This window comes from Crotalus tigris, unplaced genomic scaffold, assembly GCF_016545835.1.
Source record: "Crotalus tigris isolate CLP2741 ecotype Arizona unplaced genomic scaffold, ASM1654583v1 scf7180000018762.419966263:882430, whole genome shotgun sequence".
NCBI lineage: Eukaryota > Metazoa > Chordata > Lepidosauria > Squamata > Viperidae > Crotalus > Crotalus tigris.
The window spans coordinates 269,677-287,954 of NW_024097187.1; the positions used below are offsets into that span (position 1 = coordinate 269,677).

At 37.5% G+C, this 18,278-nt stretch overlaps 1 protein-coding gene across 2 annotated transcripts in view; it reads right to left on the reverse strand.

Annotated features, from left to right (window-relative positions):
* Positions 1-13,188: 13,188 nt before the first annotated feature.
* The window catches only part of PLXDC1 (plexin domain containing 1), an 85,113-nt gene continuing 80,023 nt past the window's right edge, over positions 13,189-18,278 (reverse strand). The window contains exons 13-14 of one of the 2 annotated variants that reach the window (XM_039355876.1): positions 17,000-17,160; positions 13,189-15,992 (exon numbers count right to left, since the gene is read on the reverse strand). In XM_039355876.1, the coding sequence (XP_039211810.1) occupies positions 15,882-15,992; positions 17,000-17,160 (272 nt within the window). In that variant the 3' untranslated portion in view covers positions 13,189-15,881. Of the gene's footprint in view, positions 15,993-16,999; positions 17,164-18,278 lie in introns of both variants that reach the window. The other variant, XM_039355875.1, reaches the window with a different exon arrangement.

Sequence of the window (18,278 nt, forward strand, 5' to 3'; positions counted from 1 at the left end):
CACATAAATACATACACATAGAAATTTATGCTTGTTATGTAAACAGGTTTCACAGAATTTTTGATTCTGATAAGAATTTCCAAAATATCCCCCCTTTTTTTATTAAAATGCAGATAAATTTATATAGGTATATTTGAATTGCTTTTTTAAAAAATCCATGTTATATCTTAAAATAAAACCATTCATGGAATGTTGTTTCTGGCAGTTAATGATTGGGATTATTATTTGTTATGTAGATTCAGATGGTCAGGTTTACTGCAGTATTTGGCTAAATTTTCAGATTATTTATTTACTTAGTTATTTTGATAATCTTCTCCTTTTTGTGCTTGCTTATGTACTTGGTCTGTGCTGTTTAAGTGAATTTCTTAGCAACTAATCTGGCCCCTATAACTCTTGAATATTTTCCTTGTCTATTCTTGTCCTGATTCTTTAGTTAGAAGTTTTCAACACAAATCAGAAATATAACAAAGATGCCTGGGGGAAAAACCCCTGAATCATAGTAAGCACATATCTTATATCACAGAAGATGAATGTTTCCTAGGTAAACATCAGTTATTCAACATTCTGTGTGAATACTTATTTCACTGCAGGCTCATTAAATGGTTATTTACTACACGAAGAACTTCATTTTCTATGACTTCATGCAATAAAACTATCACACTATCACAATTTCTATATGATGTATAAAGTGTAAAATATGAGCTAAACATAATTGTTTTATCAGTTATCAACTTATAACTGTTGATCAGTCCAATACATTTGCTTGGAGAAATTTTCTCCTGTTCCTCCTCACAGAATAGCTTCAGTTTAGGAATATTGATAGCTTTTTCATAAGAATTGCCCATTTCAGATCCTTCCATAACATTTCTATAGCAGTGGTTCTCAATCTGTGGGTCGGGACCCCATTTGGGGTCAAACGACCATTTCACGGGGGTCGCCAAACAATGCAGTCCGCCATTTTTTCCCCCTTTTCCTTAGCTGTGCTACTCCCTTTTATTCTATAGGCTTTTGAAAGCCAATAGAATAGACTCTCTTGAATAGAGTATAATTCTATTGGCTTTCAAAAGCCAATATGAATTGTCCAGGCTGTCTCTGCCCTGCTGAGCCTGCCAAAAGTCCCGTTCTGCAAACGGTGCTGCACCGGTTGAGTAGTCCTCAACTTATGACCGGTTGGGGGTCGCGGCATTAAAAAGGTTGAGAACCACTGTTCTATAGGATGATAGAAATGGCTTGGCCATTCCAAAAAATTAATGCTCTTCTGCTTTAACTATTTTTTTAATTGTAGAACTGCATGATCTACTTTCTCTTGAGCTTCAGTTCATGGTGGATGCCCTAACATTTCCCTGTACAATTTGCTGGATTAACCCAGCATGGCAAGCCATCTTGGTCTAAACAAAGCAGGCCCAAAACATGACACTGCCACCACTATGCTTTGCAGATGGGATAAAGTTCTTAAGCTGGAATGTAGTATTTGCCTTTTGACAAACTTAATGCTTTTCAATAAGACAAAAAGTTCTATTTTGATCTCATCTCTCCACAAAACATTCTTCCAATTGTTCTCTGGCGTATCCATATGATTTTTTGCTCACTATAGATTGGCAGCAACATTCTTTTTGGAGAGTACTGTCTTTCTCCTTACAACTCTGTCATGAATATCATTGTTCAGTGTTCTGATGGTAGTCTCATGAATATAGACATTTCCCAACCCAAGAGAAACCTTTAGTTCCTTAGACATTACCCTGGGATTCTTTGAGACATCTGAAGTATTAAACACTTTGCTTTGGGTGTGATCTTGATTGTTTGACCTCTCCTGGAAGGTAACAATGATGTTGCATTGTTTCTTTATACGTAGTGTGCCTGACAGTGGACTACTAGTATCCAAACTCTTAGGAAATAGTTTGTAATTTTTTCAATCCTAGTGAGCATTAACAATTGTTTTTGGAGGTCCTGAGAAATCTTGGTTAAAGCCATTGCAATGCACATTTTCACTTATCTGTATTGTGAAGATCAGACTTTAGTAGCAAATATCCGAAATTCTATTATATTCAGTGTTCCCACACTCACATTACTATGTACTATATATAGTGTATTATAAAAATACTGTATATTTATATGTTGAACTTTACTTCATGGTAATTTAACTATGCTTATCAATGAACATTTCACAATGCTGGCAATACTCTGTTGCAATATGTTGCCTAGTTCTCTAGCTATTTTTGAAAACCAATTTTTAATATTTCCTTTCATTTCAGGGAAGGATAGCTCTACAATGGTTTTTGTCTGTATGTAGACACTTTTTTTTTCTTTTAGAGAGCCCTGATGAAATAGTATCTCTACAGCTTCCAATCAGGAGAAATGCTTTTGCAAATTAGAATATGTGGGTTGCATATGTATTTGGGGGGGGGGGAAGAGAACCAGTATCAACATCAGAAACCTTTCTGATTTTTTTTCTTTCTTATTTGTTTTTAATGAAGGAAAGCCAAAACCCTGTTTATTATTTGAAAAAAATACTGGTATCTGGACTGGGACATTAAATTCAGTTATTGGATAGTCTGTGGTGGAGAGAATAAGCATTGCTTTGCTGGTGGTGTCTGCTTTCAGCTATTGGATTGCTTGGACTGAGCAATGATTGGCCAAGAATGCTGTAGTGAATATTTTTTTTATTAAAATATATTTCTTATACTGTCTCTATCTTTCCTTAAACATTAACAGAATTTAATCTCCCTAGATAATTGACAATCAAGCTGAAACTGTTAATCACGTAAAAATAGCAAAAGGGAAAAAAGTTTACTTTACCTTTCCAAATAAATTACCTAGACCTTAATCCACACTTCAAAGAAGGTCTATAACATAGATTGAGTTAATTAAAACTGTTTCCCACTGAAACTGCACATTCACTAGGATAAACATCACAGATGACATGTACCTACTCAAATTCCATTTCCCAGAAAAAAAATCTACTGCTTTTCTATAAAAAATATGATTTCTGTATCCCATTTGTAGCCTACCTTTCAGGAGTGGACTCCTTGCCCGTGAAAGAAACCAACTCCTTTCCATGCAGCAGTTTGGCATCTTTCTTACGAAACTCCAACTTGGGACCCTCAAATTCTCTGCACAATTTGTGCCCAATTTGGGGCCCAAGACTAACAGCCAACAGACTGAGACCAGCTGATATTGGACCATTTTGTCTGGGAGTTCTGTTCCTGTACTTTGCCCACTTTGGGGAGAACAGTAAAGGGGTCCCTGAGACAGCAGCTTGAAAAGGAGATATTTGATGAGTACCTTAAATGTCTGTGTTTGTGCCTAGGGACTGAGTGTCCCCCCCCCCGTATTTGTTTGTTTGTGTGTGTGTGTGTGTGTGTGTGTGTGTACTTCTCTATCTCTTCCTCCCATTGCAGCTGGATTTACTCTCTGACACTCTCAGTTACACCCAAATTTCTGCAGGCCATCTCGGGCTGTGACCAGGAAAGCAAGGGAGTGTGACGAGGGTTCATAGAATCCCTGGAGGTCATGAAAGGTTTACGTGTGCGTGAGCAAAGTCTGAGCTCTTACCTCTGCAGTCACTAGCCCGATCTCTGAAAAAAGCCATAATTTAGAAGGGAGAGACCCTTACTCTGCATAAGAAGAGTCCTCCCAGGCATGGAGCCTGAAACCTGTCGGGGGAAGGAACCTTACTTTTACTCTTCGCTTGTGAACTTTCAGTGGAAGGAGCGGCCCTTAATCTTTGGGGAAAAAATCCTCCTGAACAAAGAGTCTGTAAACTGTGGGTGGGAAAGGAAAAGATAGGGGAGCTACTTACCTCACTAGGGGTCTCCTCTGTGCCCACCCAAAACAGTTCAGGGATATGCATATCAGATAGGAAATGGGAAATGCTGCTTTGGAGATTTTGCCAGTTTGCCCATTGGGGAGATTCTTAGATACCCGGGATAGGAAGAAACTACCTGCCAAGGCAGGGATGAAAAAGTTATGCACAAAAATTATGTAGGGACTGGACTAAAATCAGAAATGAGTCTGGTGATTATTAAAGGAAGAAAATGAAAATGCCTGGCCGTGATGTGTAAAATGGATCTTTTCTCTTTGTAAGAAACACTCTTTTACAGCCTTTGAGTAAGTACTATATGTGTATTGTGATTTTATGTTTTTAAATAAGAAACGTTAATATAAAAATATCAGTTATGCTGTTGATATATAATCTATAAAAGAAAAATATATAAAACAATATACCGTATATGCCGGCGTATTAGGCGACCCGGCGTATAAGACGACCCCCGTCTTTATAGCCGGGCCGCATTCCTAGAACGTCGTCTTATACGCCGGAAACTACCAGTATTTCCGGCATATAAGACGACTCGGCGTATAAGACGACCCCCGTCTTTGGCGCCGATTTCAGTGCTCGCGGAAGTCGTCTTATACGCCGGCATTTACGGTATATTTTCTTCAGTCCCTCCCACTTTACCAGCTAATACCAGCTTGTAGAATAAAAAAAAGGGGGGGGGGCTCTTTAATCACATTTCACTCTGCAGCCTATTCTGATTGTGCAACTGCTAAGCCTTCCTTCCTTCTAAATCTCTTTAAGAAATGACTGAAATAAGCTATGGGGAATAATGTCTACGGAGATTCTCAATCATCCAGGTCCTGGTTGTCCCAAAGATGTTTTTTCTAAAAGGCAACTGGACTTCCTTGATTTTTTTTCCTTTGAAAACCTTTTGCTTCTCCTTCAAGAAGCTTTTTCAGTTCTAACTGAATGGAGGGAATGCCAGCAAAGCAATGTGAGAGAAATCTTTCACTTTTTCCTTCCTTTTCTTATCCCTTCCCCCAAGAAAATTCAACATATAAAAAAAAATAAGAAAAAAAGTCAGGGAAACAATTAATGCATTAATGGGAGAAAATGGCAAGAAGGTGACAAAGAGCAGGAAGAAAGCAGAACTTCTTAACTCATTTTTTTGCATCTGTCTTTACATAAAACAAAAAACAATCCAACCTCTCAAAAAAAATACCCCATTGTAAAATGCAGATTAGGAATGCAAATCATAATGAACAACAAAATGGTAAGAGAACACTTATTCACTCTAGATGAGTTCAGATCATCAGGACTAGATGGATTAATGGAATAACAGAATAATAAAGTTAGAACAGACCTTGGAGGTCATCCAGTCCAACGTTCTGCCTAAGCAGGGAACCCTATATCATTTTAGACAAACGGTTGTCCAATCTCTTCTTAAAAACCTTCCGTGTTGGAGCACCCACAACTTCTGAAAGAAGGTAATTCTGTTATGGCAGGGCTACCTCCAGCTTTTCCTCAGACTTTACGAAAGCTCAGGAAAGGTGTATATAAATTACCCACAAACTTTGGTAGATTTGAATACAGTTGGGGAGAGTTTTTTTTAAGTTTTAGTGAAAACAACAGCATAAAATATTCAAACACTGTAAAGTTAGAAATTGGGAAATGAGCCTCTGTTGAATTGTGAGTTTGCAGTTTCTTCTTTTAATTAGTACATGTGACAACAAAGAGCAAACAGTAAGTTAACCAGGAATTAATTGAAGAAACCAGCTAGCTAAAGTCAGGATTGATTGAATTATCCCCAGGATTGGCTTCCCTTTCTTCTGAAGGTTTCCTTTCAACACTGACAAATTATAGACAGAAACACTTATTTGACTAAAACACATAAGATTTTCAAAATAGAACTCTTGTCCCTTTTCAGAATAACAGAGTTGGAAGGGATCTTGGAAATCTTCTAGCCTAGGGGTGTCAAACTCAATTTCACTGAAGGCCTCATTAGCATTGCGGTTGCCCTTGGGGGGCCAGTTGGGTGTGGCCAGAGTGGGTGCAGCCTACTGGGTAGGCGTGGATGGGGTGGATGTGGTCTACTGGGTGGGCATGGCCAGTTCTACACCATTCGCATCAAGGGTGCCTGTGGGGGCCTGGGCAGGAGTGGGACAGATCTGAGGGTCTCTGGCAGAAGGGGGTAAGACCAGGGCAAGTGCCAAGGCATGGTCCACCGGGGCAAGTGCCAAGATGGCCACCACAAAATTGTACCTTGGCTCCTGGCTGGCCTGGGCCGGCCAAGGCAGTGGGGGCCGTTCCCTCACTGTTTCCAGAATGGCTTCGCAGGCCATGTGAAACCACTTTGCGGGCTGCATCCGGCCCCGGGTTTGCGTTTGACATGTCTGTTCTAGCCCAACCCTTGCTCAAGCAGGAGACCCTACATCATTTCAGACAAATAGTTATCTAATCTCTTAGAAAGCTTCAGTGTTGGAGCACTCACAACTTCTGGAGGCAAGCTGTTCCATTGATTATTCTCACTGTCAGGAAATTTCTCCTTAATTTTAGGTAGGTTTTCACTTTGGTTATTTTCCATCCATTGCTTCTTGTTCTGCCTTCAGGTACTTTGAAAAATAGGTTGACACCTCTCTTCCTTGTGGCAGCGCCTTAGATATTGTAACACTGCTGTCATTCACCCCTAGTCCTTCTTTTCATTAAACTAGACATACCCAGTTCCTGCAATCATTCTTCATATCTTTTAGCCTTCAGTCCCCTAATCATCTTTGTTGCTCTTCTCTGCACTTTTCTAGAGTCTCAATATTTTTTATATTGTAGTGACCAAATTTGCAATATTCCAAGTGTGGTCTTACCAAGACATTATATAGTGGTATCAACACTATATAATAGAGGGATCTTGATTCGGTACCTCTGTTAATGCAGCCTAGGGCTCTGATGGCTTTTTTGGCAGCTGTAGCACACTGTTGGCTCATATTTAAGTAATTGTGCACTAGGACCCCAAGATTCCTCTCACGGTTATTACTGTTGAGACAGTTATCCCCTATTCTATACCATGAGTTTGTTTTTTCTTGCCTAAATGTAGAACTTTACTTTTCTCACTATTGAATTTCATTTTGTTAGATATACAAATTTGAAGAATTCCCCTTCTATCCCCTCGTCTAAGTCATCGATGAAGATATTGAAGAATACTGGTCCTAAGACAGAGCCTTGGGATACCCCACTGCATACTTCCCTCCATATAGATGCAGTTCCATTAAGTAATACATCTTGAGTATGGTTGGTCAGCCAGTTACAAATCCATCTGGGGTGGTGCCAGTGGTGAGATTCAGCTGGTTTGCACCACTTCGGCAGAACCGGTAGCTAATTTTTTGTTGCCCAGGCCCAGAATGGACTTCCAGAAATGGCATCCACACAGAGAACCGTGGTTCACATATTTGAATCCCACCACTGGGTGGTGCTGTCTATCCCAGATTTTTCTAGCTGATCAAGAAGTAGGTAATGGTCTACTTATATTACTGAAGTTCAAGTAAATTATATCCACATCATTTTGCTGCTCCCCTAATTTTAGCAGTTTGTCAAGGAATGCAATAAGATCTATCTGGCATGATCTATTTTTGAGAAATCCACATTGGTTTTTGGTTATGACTTTGTTTGCCTCTAAGTGTTCACAGATTTGTTGCTTATCTTTTCCACAATCTTTCAATATTAATATCAGGCTAATAGATCTGTAGCTTCTTGTGGATCCTTTTTTTTGAAGATGGGAACTACATCAGCCCTTTTCCTGTTGTGACTGGAATGACTGGAATAGCCTGATGTGGTTCCCATCTTCAAAAATTAAAAAAAAGGATCCACAAGAAATTACAGATCTATCAGCCTGACATCAATACATGGGAAGATTCTGGAAAAGATAATCAAGCAATGAATCTATGAACACCTAGAGGCAAGCAAAGTCAAAACCAGAAACCAACATGGGTTTCTCAAAAACAGATCATGCCAGACAAATCTTATTACATTCTTTGACAATGTGACAAAATTAGTGGACTAGTGAAATGTTATGGATATAATCTACTTGGACTTTAGTAAGGCATTTTTGTTAGACTACAACCTACTACTTGATAAGATAGAAAAATGTGGGTTAGACAGCATTACCACCAGACGCTTTGTAACTAGCTGACCAATTGTACTCAATGTGTATTCCTCAATGGAATTGCATCTACATGGAGGGAAGTAAGCAGTGGGGTACCCCAACCAGTACTCTTCAATATCTTCGTCAATGATTTAGATGTGGGGATAGGAGGGGAATTCATCAAATTTGCAAATGATACCAAGCTGGCAGTAATAGCCAACTCTCCAGAAGATAGGCTCAAGATACAAAGAGATCTTGACAGAATAAATACTAGGCCCTATCTAACAAAATGAAATTCAATGGTGAAAAAGTTTTACATTTAGGAAAGAAAAAAATAAATGCACAGCATAGAATAGAATAGGGGGTATCTGGTTCAACAGTAGTAACTGTGAGAGGGATCTTGGAGTCCTAGTGGACAATCAGTTAAATATGAGCAAACAATGTGCTGCAGCTGCCAAAAAAACAACAATAATCCCAACACAATGCTAGGCTGCATTAACAGAAGGACAGAATCAAGGAATGGATGGAAACTAATGAAGGAGAGAAACAACCTAGAATGAAGGACAAATTTTCTGATGAGAACAATTAATCAGTGGAACAGCTTGCCTTCAAAAGTTGTGGGTGCAACATCATTGAAGCTTTTAAAGAAGAGATTAGACCATTTATCTGAAATGATGAAGGGTCTCCTGCTTGAGCAGGGGTTTGGCTAGAAGACTTCCAAGGTCCCTTCCAATTCTGTTGTTCTGAAAAGGGACAAGAGTTCTGTTTTGAAAATCTTATGTGTTTTGTCAAATAAGTCGTTCTGTCTATAATTGGTCAATGTTAAAAGGAAACCTTCAGAAGGGGAAGCCTATCCTGGGGATAATTTAATCAATCCTGACTTTATCTAGCTGGTTTCTTCAATTAATTCCTGGTTAACTTACTATTTGCTGTTTGTTATCACATGTGCTAATTAAAAGAAGAAATTGCAAACTCACAACTCAACAGAGGCTCATTTCCCAGTTTCTAACTTTATAGTGTTTGAGCACATTATGCTGTTGCTTTCACTAGAACTTAAAAGAAACTCCCCAATTGTACCCAAATCTACCAAAGTTTGTGGGTAATTTATATATACCTTTCCTGAGTTTTGGTAAAGTTTGAGGAAAAGCTGGAGGTAGTCCTCACATTACAGAAAAGAGAAGCAGTTAAAAACAGCCACTATAAAGAATATTAAAGTGAATGGTAGCTCTATTCTTCCTCTGTAATTGTAAAAACGTGTATTGTAATTAATGAATGACATGCACAGCTGCCATGCATAAAACTTTGATTTTTATAATTGTAAAGAAAGTTAATGATTTGTAATTGTATGTAGAAATGAAGGTTTGAGAAAGGAATGCAATTTTTAGAAGAAATTAAGAGTGGTCTAGATAGGATGTAAGAAGGAAACGAGAAACTTTATATAGTCAGTTATTAAGAAATGTGACTCAGAAGATTTGAAAATAGCATATGTTGTTTGTTAAAATTTGAGTGATTTTGCATTTTAGTGTGGGTTTATCCTTAATAATGCATTTGGAACTTTAAAAGAGGTGACTAGTTGTTGCTAAATGATGTGTGTACTGAAGTTTTCTGTTGAAGCCAAAGAAAGGAAGGAAAAGAAATTTGTGAAGAGAGTCAGTTTGGTCTACTCATTAAGGAACCAGGCTAGAAAGCTGGAGATTATGAGTTCAAATCCTACCTTAGCCATAGAAGCCAACTGGATGATTCTGGGCAAGTTGTCGTCTCACCCCTAGGAAGAAGTCACAGTTTTGCTTTCCTATGCACTATTGCTTAACCTGCTGTGTTGCCTCCAAGACAAATTTGTATTTCAGGTTCTATCAATAATTCCATCATCTATCTTACACAAAAACATTCTAACATTGTTGTCCCAAAGCAGGCTAATAAGAAAAAAAATTAAAGGCATGTGACTTTTTACCTTTTACCTGTGTGTGTTTTACTTTAAAATTTCTAAATGGGCCATGAGAGCACATTTCATCTTTGCCTCTTAATATGGCATCTAATATGAGTGAAAGGAGGAAGGAAAAATAAAAGTTTGGCAATATATAATAGAGCTCTATGGACAGGTCTATCTAAAACAAGATTTTTTTTTTTTCTCAACTTTTGGCTCTGGAAGCAATTCAGGAAATAAATACACTTGCATGTACTCTCCCAGCTCTGTAAGTTCTCATTCTGGGAAATTATTAAAAAATTGGAAAGTATTAAATACCTTTGCAGCTCAAGTAATGGATGACCCAACTCTTGCCCTAAGGTATATATGAATACAAATAATCGTATCACAACCAGATTCTACTTTCTGGAACAGGGACCTTCAAGTAGGAGTTCCTATGCGTTGCAACCGTTTGCTAATTCTCCTGTTATATATTCTCTAGGGTAGAAAAAAAAAACCCAACCTAATAGCATCATCTTACATTGCATAATGTAATTAAGCCTAATAAGGCTCAAAAACCAACTGTGGCTAGTTTTAATCAAACAATTTAAACTATTAAAACAATTTATGGAGACCGGTTTCCATCTCTCGCATTGTAAATTCACCCTTTGATAATCTGTTTAGACGTTGGAATTGAACAATTTACAGGTATTATATGTGGAATTATGGAAAAGGAAGACAAACACTTTAGGTTTTAATAAGCTATGGTACACATTCCCTCCACATGAAATTTTCCTGGACCCTGTGGCAAAAGACCAAGACCCAAGTCAGGTGACCTATTAGATTCTGAGGTTGTAAACAATCCAAACCAGTTACAGCACTTTTCATTTGTAAAGTCTCTTTAACAGCTAATCTGTATCCTGCTGACCATGAGTCATCAAAGGAATAGAAGTCAATTTGAGATCAAGCCATCCTGAACTTCAGTCAATGATTTGTTGACCCTCACCCAGTCTATGCCTAACAAGAGAACCTTCCCCCCCAAAAGGTTTGTACACCTCATGTGTGGAAACAAGTACCTGCTTTCTTGCTGGTGCAAAAAACTGAGAGCTACAGAAACATACCTGAAAAATACCTAATGACATCACTAGGAATAGATGTATGTTGAGTGTTAATAGAACCCTGGTTACCCAACAATAATGGATAATGATTGTCTTTTGATTCAATAGACTTCAACAGGAACCTATCAGGAGAAATTGGTTGGTTAGTTAGCCTTCACCAACTAAACGGCCTGTCTGACTTTCTACTGCACCTCTTCCTGCTAATTATAACATATGTCAAGACCAACCAACATTTCAGCTATGAAACTGCTACCATTGAAAAGCTACATAACTGACTGAATTCATACTAGACTCATACTATATTAGGTTAGTGGAATGAGGGGTGGTGGTGTAAAAAATTGGGTATTCATCTGTATGTTTGTCATTATTGGTATGCTTTAATATGTGCATTTATTATTGGTGTACCGTGTATCACAAAAATGGGCAGACAAGTCTTTAGTGAACTCCTTCAGGTAAAACTCCAGGGAATACTTGCTGAAAACTGGGTGTGACAGATTGTGAGGATAGTAACTTGGGATAATTGGCCTTGTATTGACCCTTTTAAGTCATTTTTCTCCTAAAAGAATTTCTACATAGCTTGGAGCATGCTAAGCAAGATAGCATACACTATGCTATTGTTTTCTAGATGAATCCCTATTGTATGCTTGTTACTCTAAAACCTTCCTTTTCTTCCATTTAACAAAAATAAGTTCCTTTTTCCCAAGCAAGAACTTTCATAAGGAAATCTAGGTGACAGTTCACTATTGGCCCGAAAGAAATCTCCTTTATGAAAATACAGATAAATCAAAGTATGGTTTCTCTGATAATAAAAAGTATGCAAAACAGTGGCTGAAATGTAGGTTTTAGTTTAATTGCATTGGAAGTTATTCACAGATATAATTAATGACAGAATGCCTATGCAATCTTATAGATTTAACACAAATCCATCGGAAGATCAGTCACAATTTTGGTTTTTTATTCTGAAACTTGAAGCAATCTGAAAAGTATTTTAGTACTTAATATTATGTATTAGTATTAACACTGCATTCCATGCAAACAATCCATACTAAATGCTTTGCCTGAAGCTTTCCTACTTCATCTTTCCCCAAACAGAAATATATTATAAATTCAAGTATGTAGAAAGAAATTAGGTCTTGCATTTCTATGAGATAAATAATAACTGAAAGGATTTTTATATACATAGGAAATTGCTGCAAGGATTCCTTATAGATCAGATATGCTCAACACATCTAAATTTGGCAATTTCCATGAATACGATCTTTAGCTACCTATATGTTCCAAGAGATGCATGGTCTGGCCTTACACATTATGCTAACCCATGATGTAACTAAACTGCAACTGGCTGGGTTTGTATAACATACTAAACTTAAATATTATGATCTGTAGATTGCTATGGCTGAGTTCACACAACATGCTAAGCAAAACCCAACTTTTACCATGATGTGTGAAACCAATCCCAGAGTAAGTACAGACTCTTTGGTCAATATTATGATGCATATATTCACATGTTGCACTAAATCAAAATGCGTATTTTTGATTTTTCACACTATGAATCCAAACTATAATTTGTAGATTGTGCTTTATGGCTTAGCATTTTGTGATTTATTTAATGAACTATGGTTAAACAAACTTGAGTTAGTGTGATGTTTTAGCAAAGGAACAATGTACTTGATTTTACACTTTGAACTTGGAAACAGAATGTTGCCCCTCAAATAAGTTTATAAAATATCCATGTAAACCAGTATGGAACAGGGTTAAAGAAAAATGGTTTTTTTGTTTTTAATTGCATTCTTTTGATTGTGAAACATCTTTTCAAAAACAATTATTTAGGCCTGTGTTACCTCTTCCTATTATAACTCTTTGCAGAAGCACTATAACAGTTGTGATTAAATAATATATTTAATAATGAATTCTTTATAAATATTTTCCAAGATGTGATTTCGTTTTTATTGTTGCTACTTTTCTTTGATCTTTTCTTTTAAAAAATGTTCAGCAAAGATATATAAAATACTGGTAATAGCTCAAATTTCATTGTAGCACTTCCTTCAATTTTGCATCGCTGTGCATTCATTTACAACTAAACTTTGCTCTTGAGGAAACTCCTAGACCAGTGGTGGAAAACCTATGGCACACATGCCAGAGGTGGCACTCAGAGCCTTCTCTGTGGGCACACATGCTGTTGCCCCAGCCCTGCCTCCCCCCACGGCCCCCTCATCAGCAGCCCCCCCGGAGAGTCATCCCCCGGGCATGGAGCAACACAGCCAAGCACATGGCAGCTGGGCAGCAGGGACAAGACTCCGCCCTCACGCCTTGTCGCGTGCAGATGATGCTGTGGGGTGCGGCTGGAGGGTGTGTCCATCATGGTGCTGCAGGGCCACCTGAGTGATCTGCGGCATGCCGTGTAGGTGGTGGGTGGCCCGGCAGGTGAGGCAGGGTGGGGGCAGGGGTGAAATGGGCAGGGCAGGACGGGGCTCGGGGAGCGGGGCAGTTTTTGGGCACTCGATCTCTGAAAGGTTCACCATTACTGTCCTAGACTCAGAAACGCTCAGTCTAACCTCAGAGATGGAGCAGTGTGCAAAAGGGCTGATGTAGGATGCATTCCTGCATGTAAAATTAGAGATGATTTCCTCTCTTGTCCCACTTTCAGCTAAGGGAGCATGACTATTGTACACATTTATTTTCAGTATATGCAATCTCTCCATGCAATATGGATAGTATAGAATATTTAATATATCTGGGGATAAAGTATATTAAGTTATCTTTAAGATATGACATGACAACAAATAACTCTGGCTACGTTTCTGGTAGTCTTTAATTAAATTAACATGTAATAGATTAGCTGTCCATTATATGCTTAATTGCTGTCCCTGCCTTTTCTCTTTCCCCTGCACATAGCAGCCAATAGACAAAGCATAAATGGGAAATTCAAAATGTGATGAAAGTTATACCCATATAAAATATTACCTGCAATAAAGGGAGGAGATGTGGGTTGTGGTCTACTAACGTGTATTACTGTAATGTAGCTAGACAGTGTTTCATATTGATGCTCCCTAATTCTGGTTGCAATCTGTATTAATATGTTGGTGGGAGCACCAGAAGCGGACATGGGGTAGATGGAGAAAAGACCTGGATTGATAGCCAATGTATGTTCTATCTCCTAAATCTTATTTTAAAATTAAAACAAAACAGTATTTAGTAGAACAGATCTGACTATTGAAAAATACCAAAATAGTATAGACTACTTTTTGCAAATCAGGAAGAAAAATCAGAATCCTTTCGGTACCAATAGATGGATTAAAAATTCTCAACCAATCAGTGTTCCTTTGCCAGTCAGCAAGGAAAACAAAGCAAGATTTTTTTTGCATCTGTATAAAAAGAATGAAATTTGGGAAATTCATGTGTTTATGGTGTTGACAAGCTACTGGCCTGCTTATTCTACTATACTGTGGTAAGTCTTTTACCCCCAGTTCTGACAGGACATTCTTTCCAATGACTGTATAAAAAAACCAGTGCAAAGCAAAATAGTGCTGTTTGTATAATAACATTCATTACTTGTAAATGGGAATTCTCTTCTTGGCAAAACCTTGCGAATGTTACAAGAAACCACTACTTTGTCCAGTGCTAAGCCACCAGCATCAGTGCCTTTTGTGCAGCTGAGTCAATCTGATTCACGTTCTGAGTCTGATTCCCATCTGGATGTAGTGGTTTTTTTGGAATGCGTTGTTCAAGGAACAACAAATTGTTTAAGTGAGAAATAGTTGTAGCACTAAGATCTATTCTATCCTTTTAGAGATGCAGTTACTCTCTTATATAAGGGAAAATAGGGAAATTGAGCAAAATCTAAAGAATCATACAATTTCCAAAACTTTTAAAAAATTAAATATCCACAATTTAAAATGAGTCTGGAAATTATCATACTTGCAGTCCTGATTCCTATAGTCAGTATCATTGTTAATTGAAGCAGAAATTGAATTAGAAGAAAAATGAAGAAATGGAGTTATAAAAAAAAGTTCTAGTCATAAATGTTGCAAATTTAGTATTTCCTTCATGAAAATAAACAGGACTGCATCCTGTTGAGAAAATTCCCCACTTTGTTCTGCTACAGAAATCAATGATCATATTTGTCATTTAAGTCTTTAAAAAGAATACAAAAAATAACTAAATCATAGAACAATTCATAGCAGAAGTCAAATGAGTTTGCTTGGTACAGAGTTGATACGTATTTTATCTTCTGACTAATTCAATATCAGGTAGAAAAAATTACTGTCAATGGAAACACCTCTAATTACCCCCCCCTCTCCCTTTTTGGCTAATTGTATGCCACCATTGCATATAAATATGAAGGCTGCATTTTAGGCCCAGCCCAAACTGAGATGCTTCATTCAATAACTTCGGTGACATGGCTAAGGTGTTGAGAGTCAAGTCAGACCAGCTGTTCCAAGATTCTCTAATTAAAAAACCCTTCGTATCTTTCAAGGAAAATTTAGCAGGAAATCTTCAATCTTAGCTAGAAGGTTATATGTCCCTCTTTCCTAATCTGTATTTTGGCACTGTACATTTATGGTTAGAGTGCCTACAAAAGCTGGGTTGGGCAGAAGATGTTTCTTATAGTCCATAATATCTATGGATGGCTATAACTGACAATATTCATGCAAGATAGTCAGGTACTATTCTACAGTGAAGTCATAATTTTTCTTGATGATTTACCCAGCAACCATATGTTACATGTGCCTCTCTTTTTAATCTTTTTAGGCTCGATTTATTTTGATTTTATTTATTTATTTATTATGAAATTAATTTGCCACTCATCCCATTCCAATCCTCTCTTGGGGTTTCTTGTTAATTTTGTTTGTTTTCCCCTCCCCTCTTCAATTGTGTCCATCGCAAAATAAACAATAGATGGGAGATACTTGATGTTTTAAAGGTATAGGAGCAATAAAGGAGGCATACTCTTTAGCACTGATCTGCTTCAACAAAACTGTCCTTTTCCTGACCAGATGGTTCTACTTCAGTGTAAGGTGAGCGGTTTCTGAACTTCATGGTAGGCCACTGATGTGGTCTTCGCTGTAGTGCAAAAAAAAGAAAAGTTTCAGTTTGAGAAGAGGAAGATTTTTTTTTTTAAAAAAATTCAGGAATACACACACACACACACACACACATACACACAAATTTCTATCTGCCTGCTTTTTATCATGACTTACTAGTTGCAGTTCTCACACTCCAATGTCAAATGCTGTACTACTCTTCTAAAAAATGTTAGAAAGTATTTCTTCTCCAAAGTTGTCTTTATTACAACACTATATGGTAGACCAGGCTAACATCCCCTAGAAAACTTCAACTGAAGCTGCACTTTCCCTGCATTCTCACTGAATCCTCTTCCAGCCATTGTACAACACAAAATCTTAATCAGGGGTGCTATTAGGTTTGAGGAGAGCTTGGATAAAATGATTTCTGCAGTTACTGACATACCCTTGGCCATTTTATTTTCTAGTTTTGCTTCCTTCCAAATTCTTTTTTTCCAGATTCTTTTTTCCTTCTTTAACTTTTGAAAGAATCACGAAGTGCTGTCACTTTTCCCCCCTTCTTTAATATTTCTCCATACACCTCTAAGAGAGGTAGGAGGAAGGGTTAAAACAAGTCCTGTTTTAATTTAAAGTAACATTGTGCTGTTAAATTTGCACACTATATACCTGCACCCAGTGATCCAAACTACAAAATTGTTATTGGTCTGAAGTCATAGTGAGCTTTTGCAGCAAATTGAAGGTGATGGGACAGGATACAAAGCAGAGCCTCTTGGGGGTCAGTTTAAGTGATAAAGCCATTAAAATACTGGACGTTCATTTTCTCTTTAAAATTCCCCAACTTTGCAAAATGAAAAAAAAGAAGTTTGTTTGTTTTTATCCTGTCTGCTCTGGAGGGATTCTGGGGAACACCAAAGGGGTGCTAATAAATTGCATATATCCTGTGGGATGTATAGTCTTTCTTTTTTTTTTCTGCTCTATTTCTAAATCTTAATAAGTCCAGCTTTTTAACAAGACAAAATATAAACAAGAGACTTCTCTTAAGCTCACCTCAATGAAGAATAAAGCAGCACTTGAAGTAGGATTACTGGTGATGTAGATGCCAGCAAGAATAATAGCAGCAATCAGAAGAACTGCAAGGAGGATTCCAACAATTGTTCCTGTATGGATTTGGGTTCCCCCCTTTTTTGTAGGAACAAGATCTCTCAAGCCTTCTGGGAAGATTTTTATAAGGAATGGGAAAAGAGACAGAGTGAGACTTCATAATTCACCTTCCAATAGTGGCCCCCAACCTTTGGAATATCCTCTCCCCTCCCATGAGGTATAGTGGGCTCTAATGCTGCTTATTTTTAATAAACAAGTTAAATTTTGAATAAGATATTGATATTGTTCATGGGCATCCTTCTTTATCTACTCTGATTTATGTTTTCTTTTTTTGTATTCAGTGTTTTAATCCTAGAATCTGTTAGTAGAGGATATTAATCCTGGAAATCAATAAAATAATATGTACTTGGTGTAGTTTCTACATTGTGCAAAGGGAAGACAAAACAAACACATTACGGTTAGCATGATGTATGAACCCAACCACTGACTGACAATAGTTTCCTATAGTTTTAGGCAAGATTTTTTCCCACTGGAGAGAATGCCAGGGATTAAAAATGGTGTGGTTGGGATATTGTTGCCATTCTATGAAGTTATAGCTCCATAATATGTGGAATTCAGCTCTGGATCTTGTGTAAGTGGGATGTCTTACTGAATTGCTATCTTAGTCATGCTGTCATTAAGCATGAAAATGATAAATTTCTCTCTTCTCTTAATGAGGTACAAATTCCATGGATTAAAAACTGGGAGATTCAGGTTTAGGTACACCCTTAGAAATGTAAGCTGATTGACCATCTGTAGGACATCTCTATCTCTTAGCCAAATGAATTTATTAAAATCTGCTACCAAAATAACATGATATTCTTTCCCAGCCTTTAAAACAATAGCATTAAAACCCAAGAAGCTAACAGGACAAATGACATAGTATAAATAAGCTGCAGCAAGGCAACAGAAATTATGGTGATAAAATTATAATCTAGTAGAAGCAAAAACCACCGCAAAAGTGTGGACCATATGGTGCTATTTGGAACATTAACCAATGGTAAAATAAAAAGGACAAAGTGCAACTTTCAGAGTGTTGGGAAAGGTTAACATTATATTATAATAATCTAAAGAGAAGGTTGCCAAGGTTTTGAAAGACAGCTGCCAAATCCTTTCTAAAAGAAAGTTTCTGTCATCTGTCAACTGCTCCTAGCTGCTGCCACCATCCGATCACTGAAGATTATCA